At 35.4% G+C, this 14,408-nt stretch overlaps 2 protein-coding genes and 1 long non-coding RNA gene across 3 annotated transcripts; 2 read left to right on the top strand and 1 right to left on the bottom strand.

Annotated features, from left to right (window-relative positions):
• The first annotated feature begins 12 nt into the window (after positions 1-12).
• LOC149741305 (uncharacterized) lies at positions 13-4,263 on the top strand. The gene is made up of 4 exons (XR_016384480.1): positions 13-554; positions 2,286-2,384; positions 3,255-3,406; positions 4,124-4,263. It is a non-coding gene; the product is annotated as an uncharacterized LOC149741305 (long non-coding RNA).
• LOC149741304 (sulfotransferase 1C2-like) lies at positions 952-5,292 on the bottom strand. The gene is made up of 7 exons (XM_089873303.1): positions 5,061-5,292; positions 4,141-4,254; positions 3,856-3,965; positions 3,244-3,391; positions 2,800-2,915; positions 2,444-2,600; positions 952-2,069 (listed from the first exon to the last, which is right to left on the bottom strand). The coding sequence occupies exons 1-7, from the start codon at positions 5,290-5,292 to the stop codon at positions 1,957-1,959; spliced, it is 990 nt and encodes a 329-aa protein (XP_089729429.1). The 3' UTR covers positions 952-1,956.
• Positions 5,293-7,576: 2,284 nt separating this feature from the next.
• On the top strand, positions 7,577-14,167 carry LOC149741303 (RNA polymerase II subunit A C-terminal domain phosphatase SSU72-like). The gene is made up of 5 exons (XM_089873339.1): positions 7,577-8,522; positions 9,094-9,237; positions 12,829-12,968; positions 13,036-13,154; positions 13,561-14,167. Exons 1-5 carry the CDS (start codon positions 8,449-8,451, stop codon positions 13,660-13,662), a joined length of 579 nt encoding a protein of 192 aa, XP_089729465.1. The 5' UTR covers positions 7,577-8,448; the 3' UTR covers positions 13,663-14,167.
• Positions 14,168-14,408: the final 241 nt, after the last annotated feature.

Genomic DNA, 14,408 nt, shown 5'->3' with positions numbered 1-14,408 from the left:
TTTGGCCATTTGTTGTGCGTAACCGGAAGCATATAATCGTTCCAGTTTGTCAAATGTCATGTATACGGAGTGAGTGCCACATTGTAGTAATCATTGTTGTGCCTCTGGTTGATTGTCCGCGCCTAATCAACTACAGCGTCCCTTGCTGCATTCTTGGCACACAATAGCCACGTGTCGTCTGGCCGGCTAACTAGGACATTGGCATTCTGTTGACTGGATACTGGGCGAATGTGATTGAGATTGTGTGTAAACGATGATTTGTGTACCCGTTTTTATACGAAGCAAATAAAGAAGTAACATAAGTAGGTATGCCTACAAATACGAATCAACAATAAAGATATATACTCAGATACTTTCGACTCATGTCTAAGCACTGACCAAGTCGTCCTTCTAATCGAAGCTAGATATTCCAAAAGGGCAGTTGGAAATGAACCTTTCGAGAATGAAGGTAGTATTATACCTACTACGTCGGGAGACTCCCACGTCGTAACAAATCGAAAAAGAACAACTTCTGAGCGACACCTAGTAAGGACAATCAACTTCAACCACCCAAGGTAAATCTATCAAACTAATTGTTTACCCATAGATAATACATGTATGTGTATCAATGGTTTACCTGTTGTTTGTAGAATTGCTAAAGTAGTTTCTTTATCTCTTAGTTTTAGTATACAGTAGAGTGGAGGGAGATGGGGCACCTTTAACATATAATATCCAAATAGGCTGACCATGTTTTAAATAATTAACAACGGTCTGTGGAAGTCGTGAAGATACGGTTTTATAATTCATTGAATGTTCTTTGTTTACTACCAAATGAAAAGAGAAAGCTAAACGAAAAGGTGTCCCATCTTCCCCCACCCTACTACATATACATTTTTGTCAGTAACCAGTAAAAGCACAGTGTTTTCGTTCCTCGCTTGGCACCTTCTCCGCTTACCAGTGAATTTCACAAAATTAACGAAAGTAAAGTAGGCTGTATTATAAACGTATGTGTACACATAATAAATGGGCACGTTCAAATCTAATAAATGTACACAAGCTGATTAAACGCCATGAAGGAAACAATTCGTTAGACTGCACAAAACTGACATGTTTAAATAGTGATTCATTTGTTTATGGGAAAATGTTAAGATGGAACTGAAACTTGAATATTTTAATGATGAGCTAAATAATACAGGATAGAGAAACATAAAAATGTAATATACATGGTAACTTGTAAGCTGGCAAGAGGTGATGTATACACCCGTATATAACGACTGTCTTTTTCCAGCCACGCGGGGATAAATTAAGTTACATTCATACAAACAAAACAGTCGCAAACACACTTGTGGTAAAAAGCGTATTTACAAGAAACTTCTTTGCCATTGTGTAAGCTTGAATGTAATGTGAATGTAACTTACTTTATCCTCGCGTGGCCGGAAAACGACAGTCGTTATAACACGGGTTTAACACCTCGTGCCAGCTTACGAGTTACCATGCATGTTACTTTGTGGGTGATTATTTTTTTTGTGATTTTTTTCATTTTTTTTTTATGTATGGCTGATAATCTGGACAACCCATTAGTGACCACTGGGTTGGAGCAATTGCCGTTAAGTGTCTTGCCCAAGGACACATACGCCCACAATGGTAGCGGCGACGAGCCTTGAACCCATTAACTAATGGTTACAGGCAGGCGCGCTAACCACTACGCCACGGCGCCGGAGCTTAATGCTGTTTCCATTGTAGACGTATGTGTTCTTGGGTGAGGCACTTAACGATCATTGCTTCAAACTAGTAGTCAGTCAATGTTTTCCCAAACTAATAGTCGTATAAAAAATAAAATAATCGTAAAAAAATTGCATAATTAGTATTTGGGCAAGCGGTGCATAAAGATTGCGCAGCAGAACAGATGTATTAACAAATAAGTTATTCGCCTAGTGAAAACATACAGATAATAAAGAATATTTGGAGATGTTACAATTAAAGTTCGTAAGTGAACTGTATGTCGGTGTTTCCTAATATTCTCTTCACTTTGTCGTCACAATATTGTGATTGTTCGGTTGTGAAATGATCTTTCCAATTCCCTACATTACCTGTAAAAGTAGTTTAGTTATATGGATAGCAATCCGAATAAATGTAACTTATTTATCCTCGCTTTCCGGGACAAAGACAGTCCTTATAACATGTATGTCTGTTTCAGACACCTCGTATTTTTTCTTTATTTTTAATATATAGCTGAGAGTTTAGACAAGATACATTTATAATGCAATGTACTCTAAAAAAAAAACTAATGTAAACATATTTTGCAGGCAAGAGGTGTTTGACATCCAAGGACATTAGGAAAAACGTGATATAAATTCTGGAACACATGCTATAAATTCTGAAGTTACCCCACTACACAAGGATAAGTAAGTGTAAGTGTATAATTCATTCTTTCTCAATCAACATTTTTTTTAAATTTGACTACCTTTTCTGACCATAGATTTTGCAAGGTCTGTTGCTTTGTCTGGCACATTTTTTTTCATGCTCTGTATTGACGTGTTTTTCATTATTTGATCCACTTGTGCATTTGAAAGCGGTACTTCAAGAAAATCGGATATTTTCCGAACTTCTTTGCAAAAATCCTGTTTTGAAGTACTAGGAGATTACTAAAAGCTTAATTCTGGGGCAGTCACGTAACTGTATAGTAGTATGCGTCATGCTATACTTGCTAGAGAACTCGGCTAGTAACGATAGAAGGTACCGGGTTCGTTGCTCGATGCAGCTACCATTGTGGTTGCATTGAAAGTAACTAATAAATATGCCTCCTCAATTCCTTCTTACCCGCTTTAAATCTTCATACATCACAAATAGAATATTTGGGTCATCTTTATGTTCGTACCAATATCTTACGTGTTCCAAGTAGCCTTCTCCTTGCTTTCCAAAGTATCCTTGATTTCCTGTTAATAATAATGGGATAACGCGACTGTAATTTCTGCAGATATAACTTTAACTGTCATTCTGCAAGTGAGAATGCTAGAAAGAAATAACATTTTTGCCTGAACCAAAATGGTTAATGTGAGACACGTATAACAGGGGTGGGGGAAGATGGGATAGTCTTTCATTTTATTTTCTCTCATTGTAAGTGAACAAAGAACAGCCAAAGAATTTTACAACTGTATCCTCACAACTTCCATAGACCGTCGGTAATTGTTTAAACACGCCGTTTAGTGTTTTACCCAAAGACACCCATAATGGTAGCAACGACAAGTAATAAACACAACCCACCTTCTATACAGATATCAATGAACTTCCCGAAATCTTCAGGACAAAGTTTGTCCCAAGGTTCGACTTTGTTTTGAATGAAATGGTGTTGATGAGCAAAGTGATACCAGGAAATAACTTGGTCTTTGGGATTTCTCATGATGTAGATAAGCTGATAAAATAAATTGTGAGTATTTGTAATAGTTTAAATAGGACCGATGTCCTATACATAGACGAATTGAGGCATTTCAAAGCTAATAATTTTAATACATATACTGGGGTCGGGTGGGGTGAGACGGGACGGGACAACTTTTTATTCTATTTTCTCGTCCCATTTTGTAGAAAACGAAACATTCAAAGAATTATAAAACCGTATCCCCACGACTCTCATAGGCCGTTGTTAATTGTTTAAAACAAGATATTTGGATATTATGTGTTAAAGTGCATATCACTCTTTACCGTTACAGACTTTTAAACGTCTCGCAATAACTTTTAAGATGCCGTTTTGTTAGCTTTGTTTCATAAAATTGTTTCTGAAAGCACAAAACACGCGTACAAAAACTACATACCTATATGGTTTTCAGTTAGGTTCAGTGCAGAAACAAAACTTCATCAAATGTTTATGCATTTTCTAACCTTTATACCTTTACGTTGAAACTTGTCAAAGTTTAAGCATGCTGGTGACAAGTGGGTCATGAAAACTCTTCTTGGCATAATAAGATTATCCACCACTTCGAATTTGCTGACTAATATAAAAATAATTATAGTAGGGTGGGAGGGCACCTTTTTATTCCATTTTCTCGTCCCATTTGACACACGATTAATAATGTAATCATGGAGAAGTATGAAATATGCCCCTTCCTGTTAAACTGGCTAAGGATATTTCATTTCTTACATGTTTTAGCGTTAATGCACAAGTACCTGGCCCGATTTCCAAGCATGAAAAAACTGGCGAAAAGTGTTTTATCTTTGCAAGAAGATCAGGTTCATTGCTGTACAGTATTTGATGGATGATTTCACGGAGCCAAGTTGTGCCTGTTCCGCAGGTAAAACATTTTAATGAGTTACGACCATTAGTAAAGTCTATAAACCCACTTATTTTTTGGTAATCGTATTCGTAGGGGAAATGGTATGTAGCCTACACAACTAACATTCTATGAATAGTGTTTAAACCTAACAACACTATCGCATTTTACTTTCATCCGCAAAATACTTAGCGTTGCAGTTGGTTATACATCATTTAAGTTTAAAATAACTTTTTTGTAATAAAACCATAAATAGAAATAACTAATACAGTTACTTTAGTACAGAGGTTCGATTACCATTGCATATGTGTAATTTAAGACACCACTTCTAAGTTGGCACGAGGTGAATGAAACAGAACACCCGTGTTGTTGCCTCAACACGCAAGGGTACATAAAAGTTAAATTCATTAAACTGTTCGACGGGCAGGGGTGGAAAGGGTCCGCCGCCGTGGCACAGTAGGTCAGCACGACCGTCTGTAATCCAGAGGTAATGGGTTAAAGAATCGTCGCTGCTACCATTGGTGGCGTATGTGTTTTTGGGCAAGATATCTTAATAGCCATGGGTCACTAACGGGTTGTCTAAATTGTCAGTCATACAACATAAAACAGAAAAATACCCACAAAATTACATAAGTTGTAACTCGTAAGCTGCCACGCAGTGAATGAAACGGAACACCTGTGTTAAAACGAATATCTTTTTTCGGCCACGCAAGAATAAAGTTACATTCTTCCATTAAAAAAAAGGTATACACACAGTAACTGATATTTTTAACAGGTTTTTCTCACAGTTAATAAAAATTACTATTATATGTATACCTGTTTTGGGGTACGAACACACCACGACGTCACCACTCTTAGGTTCCCATTTGTTGTAAACGTAATCCGCAGTATTGGGTTCGAATCCCGGAAATAGGTTGTAACCGTTATACTGTTTTATTTGTGGGTGGTGAATATGCGCATTGTTGAAAAAATCCGCGAACTGCTGCATATCAACGTTATTTCCTTCTGGAAGAAGACATCGGATGCCTTCAAAGAATTTTTTATCCATATTAAGACTACACCAACTAAATCATAGAACATTAATTGATAATCTGTAAAGTCACGTATATAAAAAATGTACGTTTATTGTCAATTGACTCCTTTTTGTTGCGCATCTAAAACTAGCTAAAGGGCAAGTTTACTCGTATATTTTAAACTTGTATATTTGCTCAAAAGAACGTGGCTGTATAGGACTTCAAACCAAGATTAATAACTTATTAACTTGTACAATACACGCACGTATAACACTGCACAGTGACATTAACTATACTTCACTGTAGACCTATGAATGTGAGTGTGACTATGCCTCGCTCTTTTGCAGCGTACCTGTGTATCACAACCGCAACGTGTATTTGTTCGCTTTGCTGAATTTCAATATTTTGCTCGACGCCGCAAGTTCTAGTTCACAGCTTTTCGATGTGACGTCAGAACTGTTTCAAATAGTTACAAAGTTCTTATGGCGAGCGTCGAGCAGAGTTTGTTCATAGACTGGCCCAATAAACTGGAAGAGTTAGTGTAGTTTTTAAAATAAACAGCTAAAACCTCCTAAAACCACTGTGCGTCTATCTTTTACAATGGAGACCAAGCAAAATTGGGACCGAGTTGGCGGTCACGTGAATAGAAAAAAGAATATATCGCGGTTTAGGGCAGAGTCGTATAAACACCGAGTAGTCCAACTGCCGTCTATGTGTGTCCAAAATAGAGCAAAAGTGGTGACTTTGACAATGGGTTTAAACGAACTTGTTAAGTTTTGTTTGTGTTTTCCTATTGTGGGAAGGTGTAAAACAGCTTCTATTTACCTTACCAAACATTTTTTAGAAAAAAATGTATAAATTTAGACGCATTAAATGACTAAAATGTCGCAAATCAACCGCTTCTAATTCTAATTCTTGACTTTTTTGACACAGAAAACAAATAACACATGTTTTTTACACTTTTCAACCTTTAAATTTGTTTTTAGACTCAAGTTTTTCTCTAATTGACCGAAAAACATGCATTTTCCCCATACCTACTGTGTTATTTTGGAAACAAGATGGCGTTCAATTTGTCTTTTACGTAACAATGGGTTGGACTACTCGGTATTTCTATGGCTCTGGGTTGGACTACTCGGTATTTCTATGGCTCTGGTTTAGGGTAGTTGCGCGTTCTACTCTTTTTTATTATTTCTGTGTTTAACCATAGATGATTTAACACCCACAGAAATAAAAAAAGAGTAGAACGCGCAACTGCCTAAAACCACAGAAATAAAAAAGAATAGAACGCGCATCTCCAATGCCGGCAAAGGAGAGAGGTGATACACTCTCTCTCTCTTTCGCGGGTCGTTCCCGTTTACTATTGTAGTCAATGGAGTCGATGACGTTTTATGTAGTTTTTCTTCGATTTTTGACTTAATTTAAAGTTATAGTGTAAAACAACTATTTTCTAATATATATATATTTCTTACAAATCGTTTGTTTAAAATTTTTAACTAATTTTTTTAAATAATTAAATTTCCTAAACAAGTGGTAAACTGTAAGCGTTACCCTACTAAATAACTAAACTGGCCTAATAAACTTGAATAGTTGGTATAATTTTTAAAATAAACAGGTAAAACCTTCCAAAAATACTATGCGCCTATCTTTTACAATGGAGACGAAGGAAAATGGGGACGGAGTTGGCGGTCACGTGAATAGAAAAAAGAATATATCACGGTTTTGGGCAGTTGCGCGTTCTACTCTTTTTTATTTCTGTGCCTAAAACCGTTATATATTTTTTTTTCTATTCACGTGACCGCCAACTCCGTCCCCATTTCGCTTGGTCTCCATTATAAAAGATAGGTGCACAGTGATTTTAGAAGGTAAGTATACTTTTCTGCATACCATGTTTGGAAATAGTTTTTTTTTTTCTATAAACTTAAATTAAGTCAAAAAACGAAAAAAACTACATTTAACGCTCTGGCTTCCATTGACTAAGGGAACGAGTCGTGAAAAAAGAGAGTGTATCATGCTCTCTCCTTTACCAACATTGGAGATGCGCGGTCTATTCTTTTTTATTTCTGTGTTTAACACTAGACAAAAATATTCTGTTAAGCAATGACCAGGAAAAAGAGTGTCTTCTTTATGTGAATGCATGATCGTATTTGTCTTTTTTATCCAATTCATGACTCGTTTTAAAAATGTTAGGCTGGGTGCGAGTCCTTATTTGTGTCTAAGGAATCTAATTCAAACCAACAAAGTTACGACTACCTTTGCTTTTACTGCGTATTTATGCATATGTATAAAATTCTTTCAGGAAAGCATGTTTAAACCAGACTCCGGCTCCGCTCCGGTTTGGCCAAAAGTAGCTGGAGTTCGGCTCCTGTAGGAGTCCGACTCCGGCTCGTGGACATCTCTATCGTTTTGTACGGTGAAGTAAAATGTCCAGTCACGCAACGCCAACACTATCTTACTTCAAATTAATTACATGATTTTTAGAAATTTAAAATAAAACTTTTAAACTATGATATCTTAATATTGTATAAACGTGTAGTCTTGAAAGAATTTGTGTAATATTATAATGGTGGTTCCAATAAAAACAGACCGAAAATGGTCGTTCGCAAAATTTCCGTTCTTTTACTTTACACTCAAGACACATTGGTTGACATTTCACTCTTACGTCACGTTATTACGCCTTTTCTTTTCCAAACCTGTGTAATTGTAAAAGTAGCGTAAAAACTCGATAAAAATCGGGTTCAAATTATTCAAATTTGTCGCAGAGTTTAATGTTATTTGCCTTTTCCGTTTACTTTTATCGCGTCTCTCTTGTTTCGAGATTTACCTTTACAATAGTTTCAGAAATCTAAATCGTATTCAATTAATCATCTTTGGGGTGCTATCGTAGTTTGGTGCTTAAAATTTGTTGGAAACACATACAAAAGTTTGTTTTAACGTTTTTCATAAATAAATACAAATTTTCATAGATTAAATCACCATTACTATTTACTATTGTTAACTAAATTTTACAACTTACAATGACACTACTATGGCACACCCATTTTATAACGATCGTCAATGGGTCCTTAAACGAGAGTAAAAATTGACTTTTTTATTTATTAATCCAAAAAATCCCAACATTGCATGGTGTATCTAATTAAAACTTTTTTGTAGCTTTAAGTAATTCAATCAAAACCACATTCTGACTTATAAAAATGCCCAAGTTAAGTTTTGCTGTTGTTTGCTCGAGTAACATGAACAGAAGCATGGAAGCACATAGGTGTATGAGGTAAGTTATAGGTTTGTGTTTAACCTGTTCAGTGTAATTACTAATTAGTTGGTATAAATTTGTGGCAAAGATGCTTGCTGTGCAATTAATTGTACCTTTTGTTTGGTAGTAAAATGTTTACTGTAGGTATATGTGTCTTTGGACAAGACACTTAACAGCTATTGTTTCAACCCGATGGTCCTGTAGGTTTACTAAATTGTTAGCCATCCGGAAAAAAACAATCGCTTACTAAGTTACGAAGTTAGATACCTAATTTGCTGATAACTCGTAGGTGGAAAAAGGTTAATGAAAATATAAATATCACTCACAAAGTTAAATATGGAGTGTATGGAACGGAACACCTGTGTTGTAACAACTTAACATTATAACTAAGTGATGTTTCTTAATTATTTTAAATGTTACGCATTTACTAGAAGTAAAGATATGTGACAAATTGGGTATACAACTGAACAGCAATGACAGGCACAGATTTTTGACATGTTGTGGCAAAGATTTTTTTTCTAAACTAAGGTATCTCAAGGGCTGCATTATGAAATTTCAAATTCCTAAAGCAATAATTTGTTTTTTTCAGTAAGCGAGGATATCAGGTTGAATCTTTTGGGTCGGGAAATCAAGTGAAACTGCCCGGCTCTTCTGCCGATAGACCAAACGTCTACAGTTTTAGTACAAAATATGATGATATTTTAACTGACTTGAAACAAAAAGACAGAAATCTGTATCCTTTATAGGAAATCTGTGTAAACTATTGGTACCAGTACCAAAATAACTATTATATTTATTTATATTCTACTTATTTAGGCGCATCCTTTTAGTTTTTTAAGTCACGAAAAAGATAAATTGTAGTTTTTTAATATATGTTTCCATATAAGCACAGAAACTGGATGATGATAATTTTGAAGAGAATCTTGCTTCTTCCAGCTATATGATTGACATATGATTGAAAAGAACTTCATACACGGAAACAGTATGTAGATTTTGTTTTCAAAACATGTATATATAGGCCTAGTCAAGTTGGGTCAAAAGACAAAAATTACATATGATTTTCTCTCCATGTAATGTTAAAAAAAGTTTTTTACTCTGAAAGAACAAATTTCATCAAACACTAAAATTTTTAGGATTTCTTTAGATATTTTAATTTATATATATATATATGCATATAATCTGATTTTATATTTTTTTAAAGGTATCAAACAGAACCGGCACTGTCATTACTCCCTGTATATTATTCTGCTTAACTACAAAATTTGTTGGTAAGTATTTCAAATTTGTTTTATGTTTTAAATTGACTTAACTGTTAATGCATGTTATTGATGACGTAACCATATTTTATCATGTGCAAATGGTATGCTAATGTAAACATGTATGTTTAACTATTCAAGTATGTATAGATATGGTAGTGTCACTGTGTTGCAACTACACAGTATATAGCCGTTTTTCTAAGGAATTTTTGAAAAAATTATCAACTAAGTCAATACAAGATACATGTTTGCATCTATTACCATTAACATTGTCCAGAGCTGGACTTCTAAGAACCAAAAAAATAATTAAGAACAAAGAAAGTAATTCCATTGTAAGCGACACAGTTGTAAGCACGCTTGCCAAGGCTGGTTGCGAGTACCTTTGTTGGCGAATGTGTGATCTGGACATTTGTCAGCAATTGCTCCAACCTATGGGTTATCTAATTTGTCAGCCAGGCAGAAAAAATACGCATCCACAAATTACACACATGGTAATTTTTTGGGATATAGTCTTGTGCCATTAGGGCTATGTCAGTCCTGTTATTGTCCACAATATGCTCAGTCAAGGCAGCTTAATCAGGTCTTCAACAAGAGGTGCAACACATTTACACCACATATACTGGTTGTTTAAAATGAAAAAAAGCATCAACTGCTCTGCAACATTAGTAGCTTATGTATTTACAGTAGGGGTAAGATGGAACATTTTTTCCTTTTCTTTTCGTAATCCATTTGGTAGTAAACAAAGAATGTTTACAGAATTATATAACCATAGCCTGCGACTCTAAAATCGAGTTGTTAATTGTTTAAAACACGATCAGGGAATATGAAATTTCGGTGCAAACTGTAACCCATCTTACTCTTACCCCAGAGTACTATACTTTAGATGTTATTTCAATAAACACAGTTTTTTCGTCGCCATGGCACACCTGTTAAGGCGCTCGCCTCTCGCCAATTGGGTTTGGAGCTCGACGGTGCCACCGTTGCGAGGCCTGTTTGTTCTTGGACAAAATGGTTTGCTCCCAACGGAATTTTCTCTAAACCAATGTTCTCTTGGGGTTTGTATAACGTGTACGCCACATATAAAAATCACCCGCAAAGTTACCTCTATGGTAACTTGTTAACTAAGTAACCGGGTGTGGTGATACAGTTGGCACGCGTCCGCCTCTTTGCACTAATGACTGGCGCACATCGTAATCGGACGCGAAAATAATGGTGCTATCTGATTGGTCGTTTTAAAAGTTATGAATTCGTGTCTAACTTAGTCCTTTGACCAGTTTATAGCTTTAGAAAACTGTTATATGTTGTAATCGGGTGTTCTTGCACAGATAAATATTTTATGTTGTAGGTTGGGGTAAGATTGGCTTCATTCTATATCTCGTCCTATTTGTTAGTAAACAAAAAAAAAACACTCAAAAACACTCAAAGAATGTTAAAACCGTATTCTCACGAGTGTTGATAGTAAAAAAGACATTTCAAAAATTTAAAAAACCGTATCCACACGTTTCCCATAAAGCGGTGCTATTTGCTTAAAACACAGGATATATTTGGATCCTATGTGAAAAAGTTGTCCCATTTTATCCCACAGTTGAGACGTCCTATAAGCCAAGTATAAACGCTTGCAATTTCTTTTGTACAATGCATCTTAATCTTCGTTAATGTATTCGAAGAGATAACTAATAAATTAAGTTATCATTGCATTACAAGTTATTCAAATTTACTTTACAGAATGCCCCAGCACCAGAACCGAAGAGTAAATGAAAAATACGATTGTGGTAATACTGAAACTAAAAGAAAATTTCCCCAACAGCTCAATGCGAAGTCTCAAAGAGCAGTCGTTACTGTGTTTTCAATTTTTATTTTATTATACATATATAAGCTATTAGCTATATTTTAAAGAAGTGTAGGAATTGTCATTCGCTCACTCGTCTACTATCCTTTTCTTAGCTCTGGAAAAATGAAGTTATTTGTATCAACTTGTTTGGTAGCGTTGTCACAAACTGGTAATCCTGAATTTGGGTAAGTATATCACGCTGTTCTTATAATGCTTTTTAAAAACTTGAAAGTATTAAAATCAGAAAGTAATCTACTTTCTAAACCCGACAATTTGGACTATTAATAGCAACTGTTGTTGGCGAACAAATATAGTATAGTGTGGGGGAAGATGGGACACCTGTAGCACATAATATTTAAATATCCAGGCCGTTTTTAAACCATAAGCAACGGTATATGGAAGTCGTGAGGGTACAGTTTTGTATTTCTTTAAATGTTCTTTGTTTGCTTCCAATTGCGACGAGACAATATAATGAAACGGTGTCCCATCTTCCCCTCCCACATAACGAAAAAAAATTGTTGTTCAGACATTCCTTGCTATATTAGTCGGTTGATAAATAAAAATTTGTGTATGCGTTGTAGTTGGTTGGAAAATCATCGGCTGATTTCACGCTTTTAATGTAAGTAATTTGTAATGTAACTGTTTTTCAGACTTTCTGAACAAAGTGCTTCGAATTTCAAGAAAATGTATTTTCAAAGTAAGTCAAAGTTTTGATACAAATTATGCACCGGAGGACAGTATATATATATTCAATAAAGTGATATACATGAACACGTAGTAAAGTGTTTTGCCTGTCAGCCTGGATGCAGCCAATGTGGTATTATTCGACATTACAAAAGATTAATTTTCTATCCGCCAGATGGCAGTAGAGTACTATATCGCTCTGAACTGAAAAAGCAAATGCCAGTCTTTATACGCGTCTAAACTGTCAGTTTAGATTACGTTCATCGACTTGGAAAAAAGTGAAGAAGGACTATGAGTTTTTTGTCAATCAGCAATTAACGTCATAAATTACATTATGTGAATTAAAACAAATAAATGACTATAATAACTAACTTCATATTTTACAGGTTTTTAAATAAAAGAAAGACGTACAAATCTTCTCACCAATTAAGCGTTTGTATATTATATTACTTTCATTATTATAAATAGAATAACACATATAGCGCATAACACTGTCACACTAATGACAATAAACCATACGAAATCCGTATTCCTTGACTCCGAACGTACATAGATATACACAGAATGGCGTGCTAAACATGTTGGACCGAAATCGACGAATCAAAGATCGTCCACAACGGTTTCAAGACTACGTTGGCCAGTTTGATGTAATTATTACGTTGGAGGAAAGAGTTTATGACCAAATAATGGAAGGTAACAAAAGGTTATTAGAATTTTGAGCAACGTACTTCTAACATTGATATAAATTCTGTCTTTGTAGATTTTAACACTCGAGAATCCGAAACCATGGAAGCAGTACACGTTATAAACCTTGATATACAAGATAATCATGAAGAAGCAACAATTGGCGCATTTGTTGTTTGCGAACTTTCGAAAAAGGTAGCGTGGAAATACACATCGTCGTCTATTTTGAAACGGGCGTATTTAAATACAATGGAAAACGCAAATGTTAAAATACACGAGTTGTATACTGTCGAGCATTTGGGTGGGTGTACGTCAGGTATTGGCACGGGTATCGAATTACAAACTTCTTTTACACATGATACAAATGGTTCTTCTGAATACACACTTTTGTGACAACGTTATTGCACCGGTGTGGATGGCACTGAGTGACGAATGCTGGTTTCGATGCTATACACCTGTGTTCACTACCTGTTAAGCCTTAATATGCAAAATTGGAAGTGGAAACTTTGCATGGCGTAAAACATTTAAAATAATCAGCTATTAACGATTATTCCCCCTGACAGAAGTTTAATGTTTCAATATTTTATTTTTTACTTTCTAGCTGGAAGGATCCGACGACCTGGACAACGACATAGACGAGTTACTACAGGACTTCGAAGAACGGTCGAAGCGTCGAATTATACACTCTGTGCACTTTTATTGACTCTAATCTTTTTTCATTCTTAAATCTGCCATAGTTTTCGTTATTAGGTTGATAGGCTACACACAGCTTGTAGCATTTCTACCGACCAGTTTCATCATGTCTTTTTCAGAAGGTGGTGAAATCACCTGGTTTTTAAGTACGAGGAATATCCTTGGTTTAGGTCGGACAATTCCAGCGACATCAACTTGGTCGTTACGGAACGACAAAGCTTCTTTTTTTGAACTTTTGATTTCAGAGCAATTCAAAACACTTTCTTTTCGTATATGCTGTATTTTTTCGCTTCTTAAGTTATTGTGTTTCATTTTCCTGCAGTTTTTGAATTGTCAAATTCAAGCAAGAGTTCGACTGACACGCCTTTAGTTTGTAATGTAATGCGGCAGTAACAAATGTAGGTGCACGGTCTTTACAAACCGGTAAATTTGGGTTGGACAGTGTACGTTAATTTTGCATTTATTTATTGCACGGGACTTAATAATTACTTGAATAAAACACGTCTTCATGCAAACGTGTTGGTGCGTTTGTAGTTTTTTACAACCTAAAATGTGAGATTTCTTATCGGCCTGGGTGAGTCGTGATTTTTTATTTCTATGAAACTTTTCCCGCCAAGGATATTTTCCCCGCGCCGTTTGATTGACAAAGCAAAATAGTTGCATGGCGGACAAGGAACGCTTTGTGTTTTATCGCAAATATAAAGTAGTATTTAGTTTTTCCTTAGTTACCTTGCAAAAAGGTAAATACTATTGGTT

Source organism: Ciona robusta, chromosome 1, assembly GCF_009617815.1.
Source record: "Ciona robusta chromosome 1, ASM961781v2".
NCBI classification, from domain to species: Eukaryota; Metazoa; Chordata; class Ascidiacea; order Phlebobranchia; family Cionidae; genus Ciona; species Ciona robusta.
The sequence above is the reverse complement of the archived record's forward strand: the minus strand, read 5'-3'. Positions and strand labels throughout refer to the sequence as shown.

Bases quoted from the DNA above. Each gene is read 5' to 3' on its own strand.
- LOC149741303 (XM_089873339.1), top strand. From the start codon at position 8,449: ATGCCCAAGTTAAGTTTTGCTGTTGTTTGCTCGAGTAACATGAACAGA. The intron at 12,969-13,035 runs GTAACAAAAGGT...CTGTCTTTGTAG, and splicing joins TTATGACCAAATAATGGAAG to ATTTTAACACTCGAGAATCC. The intron at 13,155-13,560 runs GTAGCGTGGAAA...TTTACTTTCTAG, and splicing joins TTTGCGAACTTTCGAAAAAG to CTGGAAGGATCCGACGACCT.
- LOC149741304 (XM_089873303.1), bottom strand. From the start codon at position 5,292: ATGGATAAAAAATTCTTTGAAGGCATCCGATGTCTTCTTCCAGAAGGA. The intron at 3,392-3,855 runs GTTAGAAAATGC...TTATTTTATCAG, and splicing joins TTCAACGTAAAGGTATAAAG to CTTATCTACATCATGAGAAA. The intron at 2,916-3,243 runs GTGGGTTGTGTT...TATTATTAACAG, and splicing joins CATTGATATCTGTATAGAAG to GAAATCAAGGATACTTTGGA.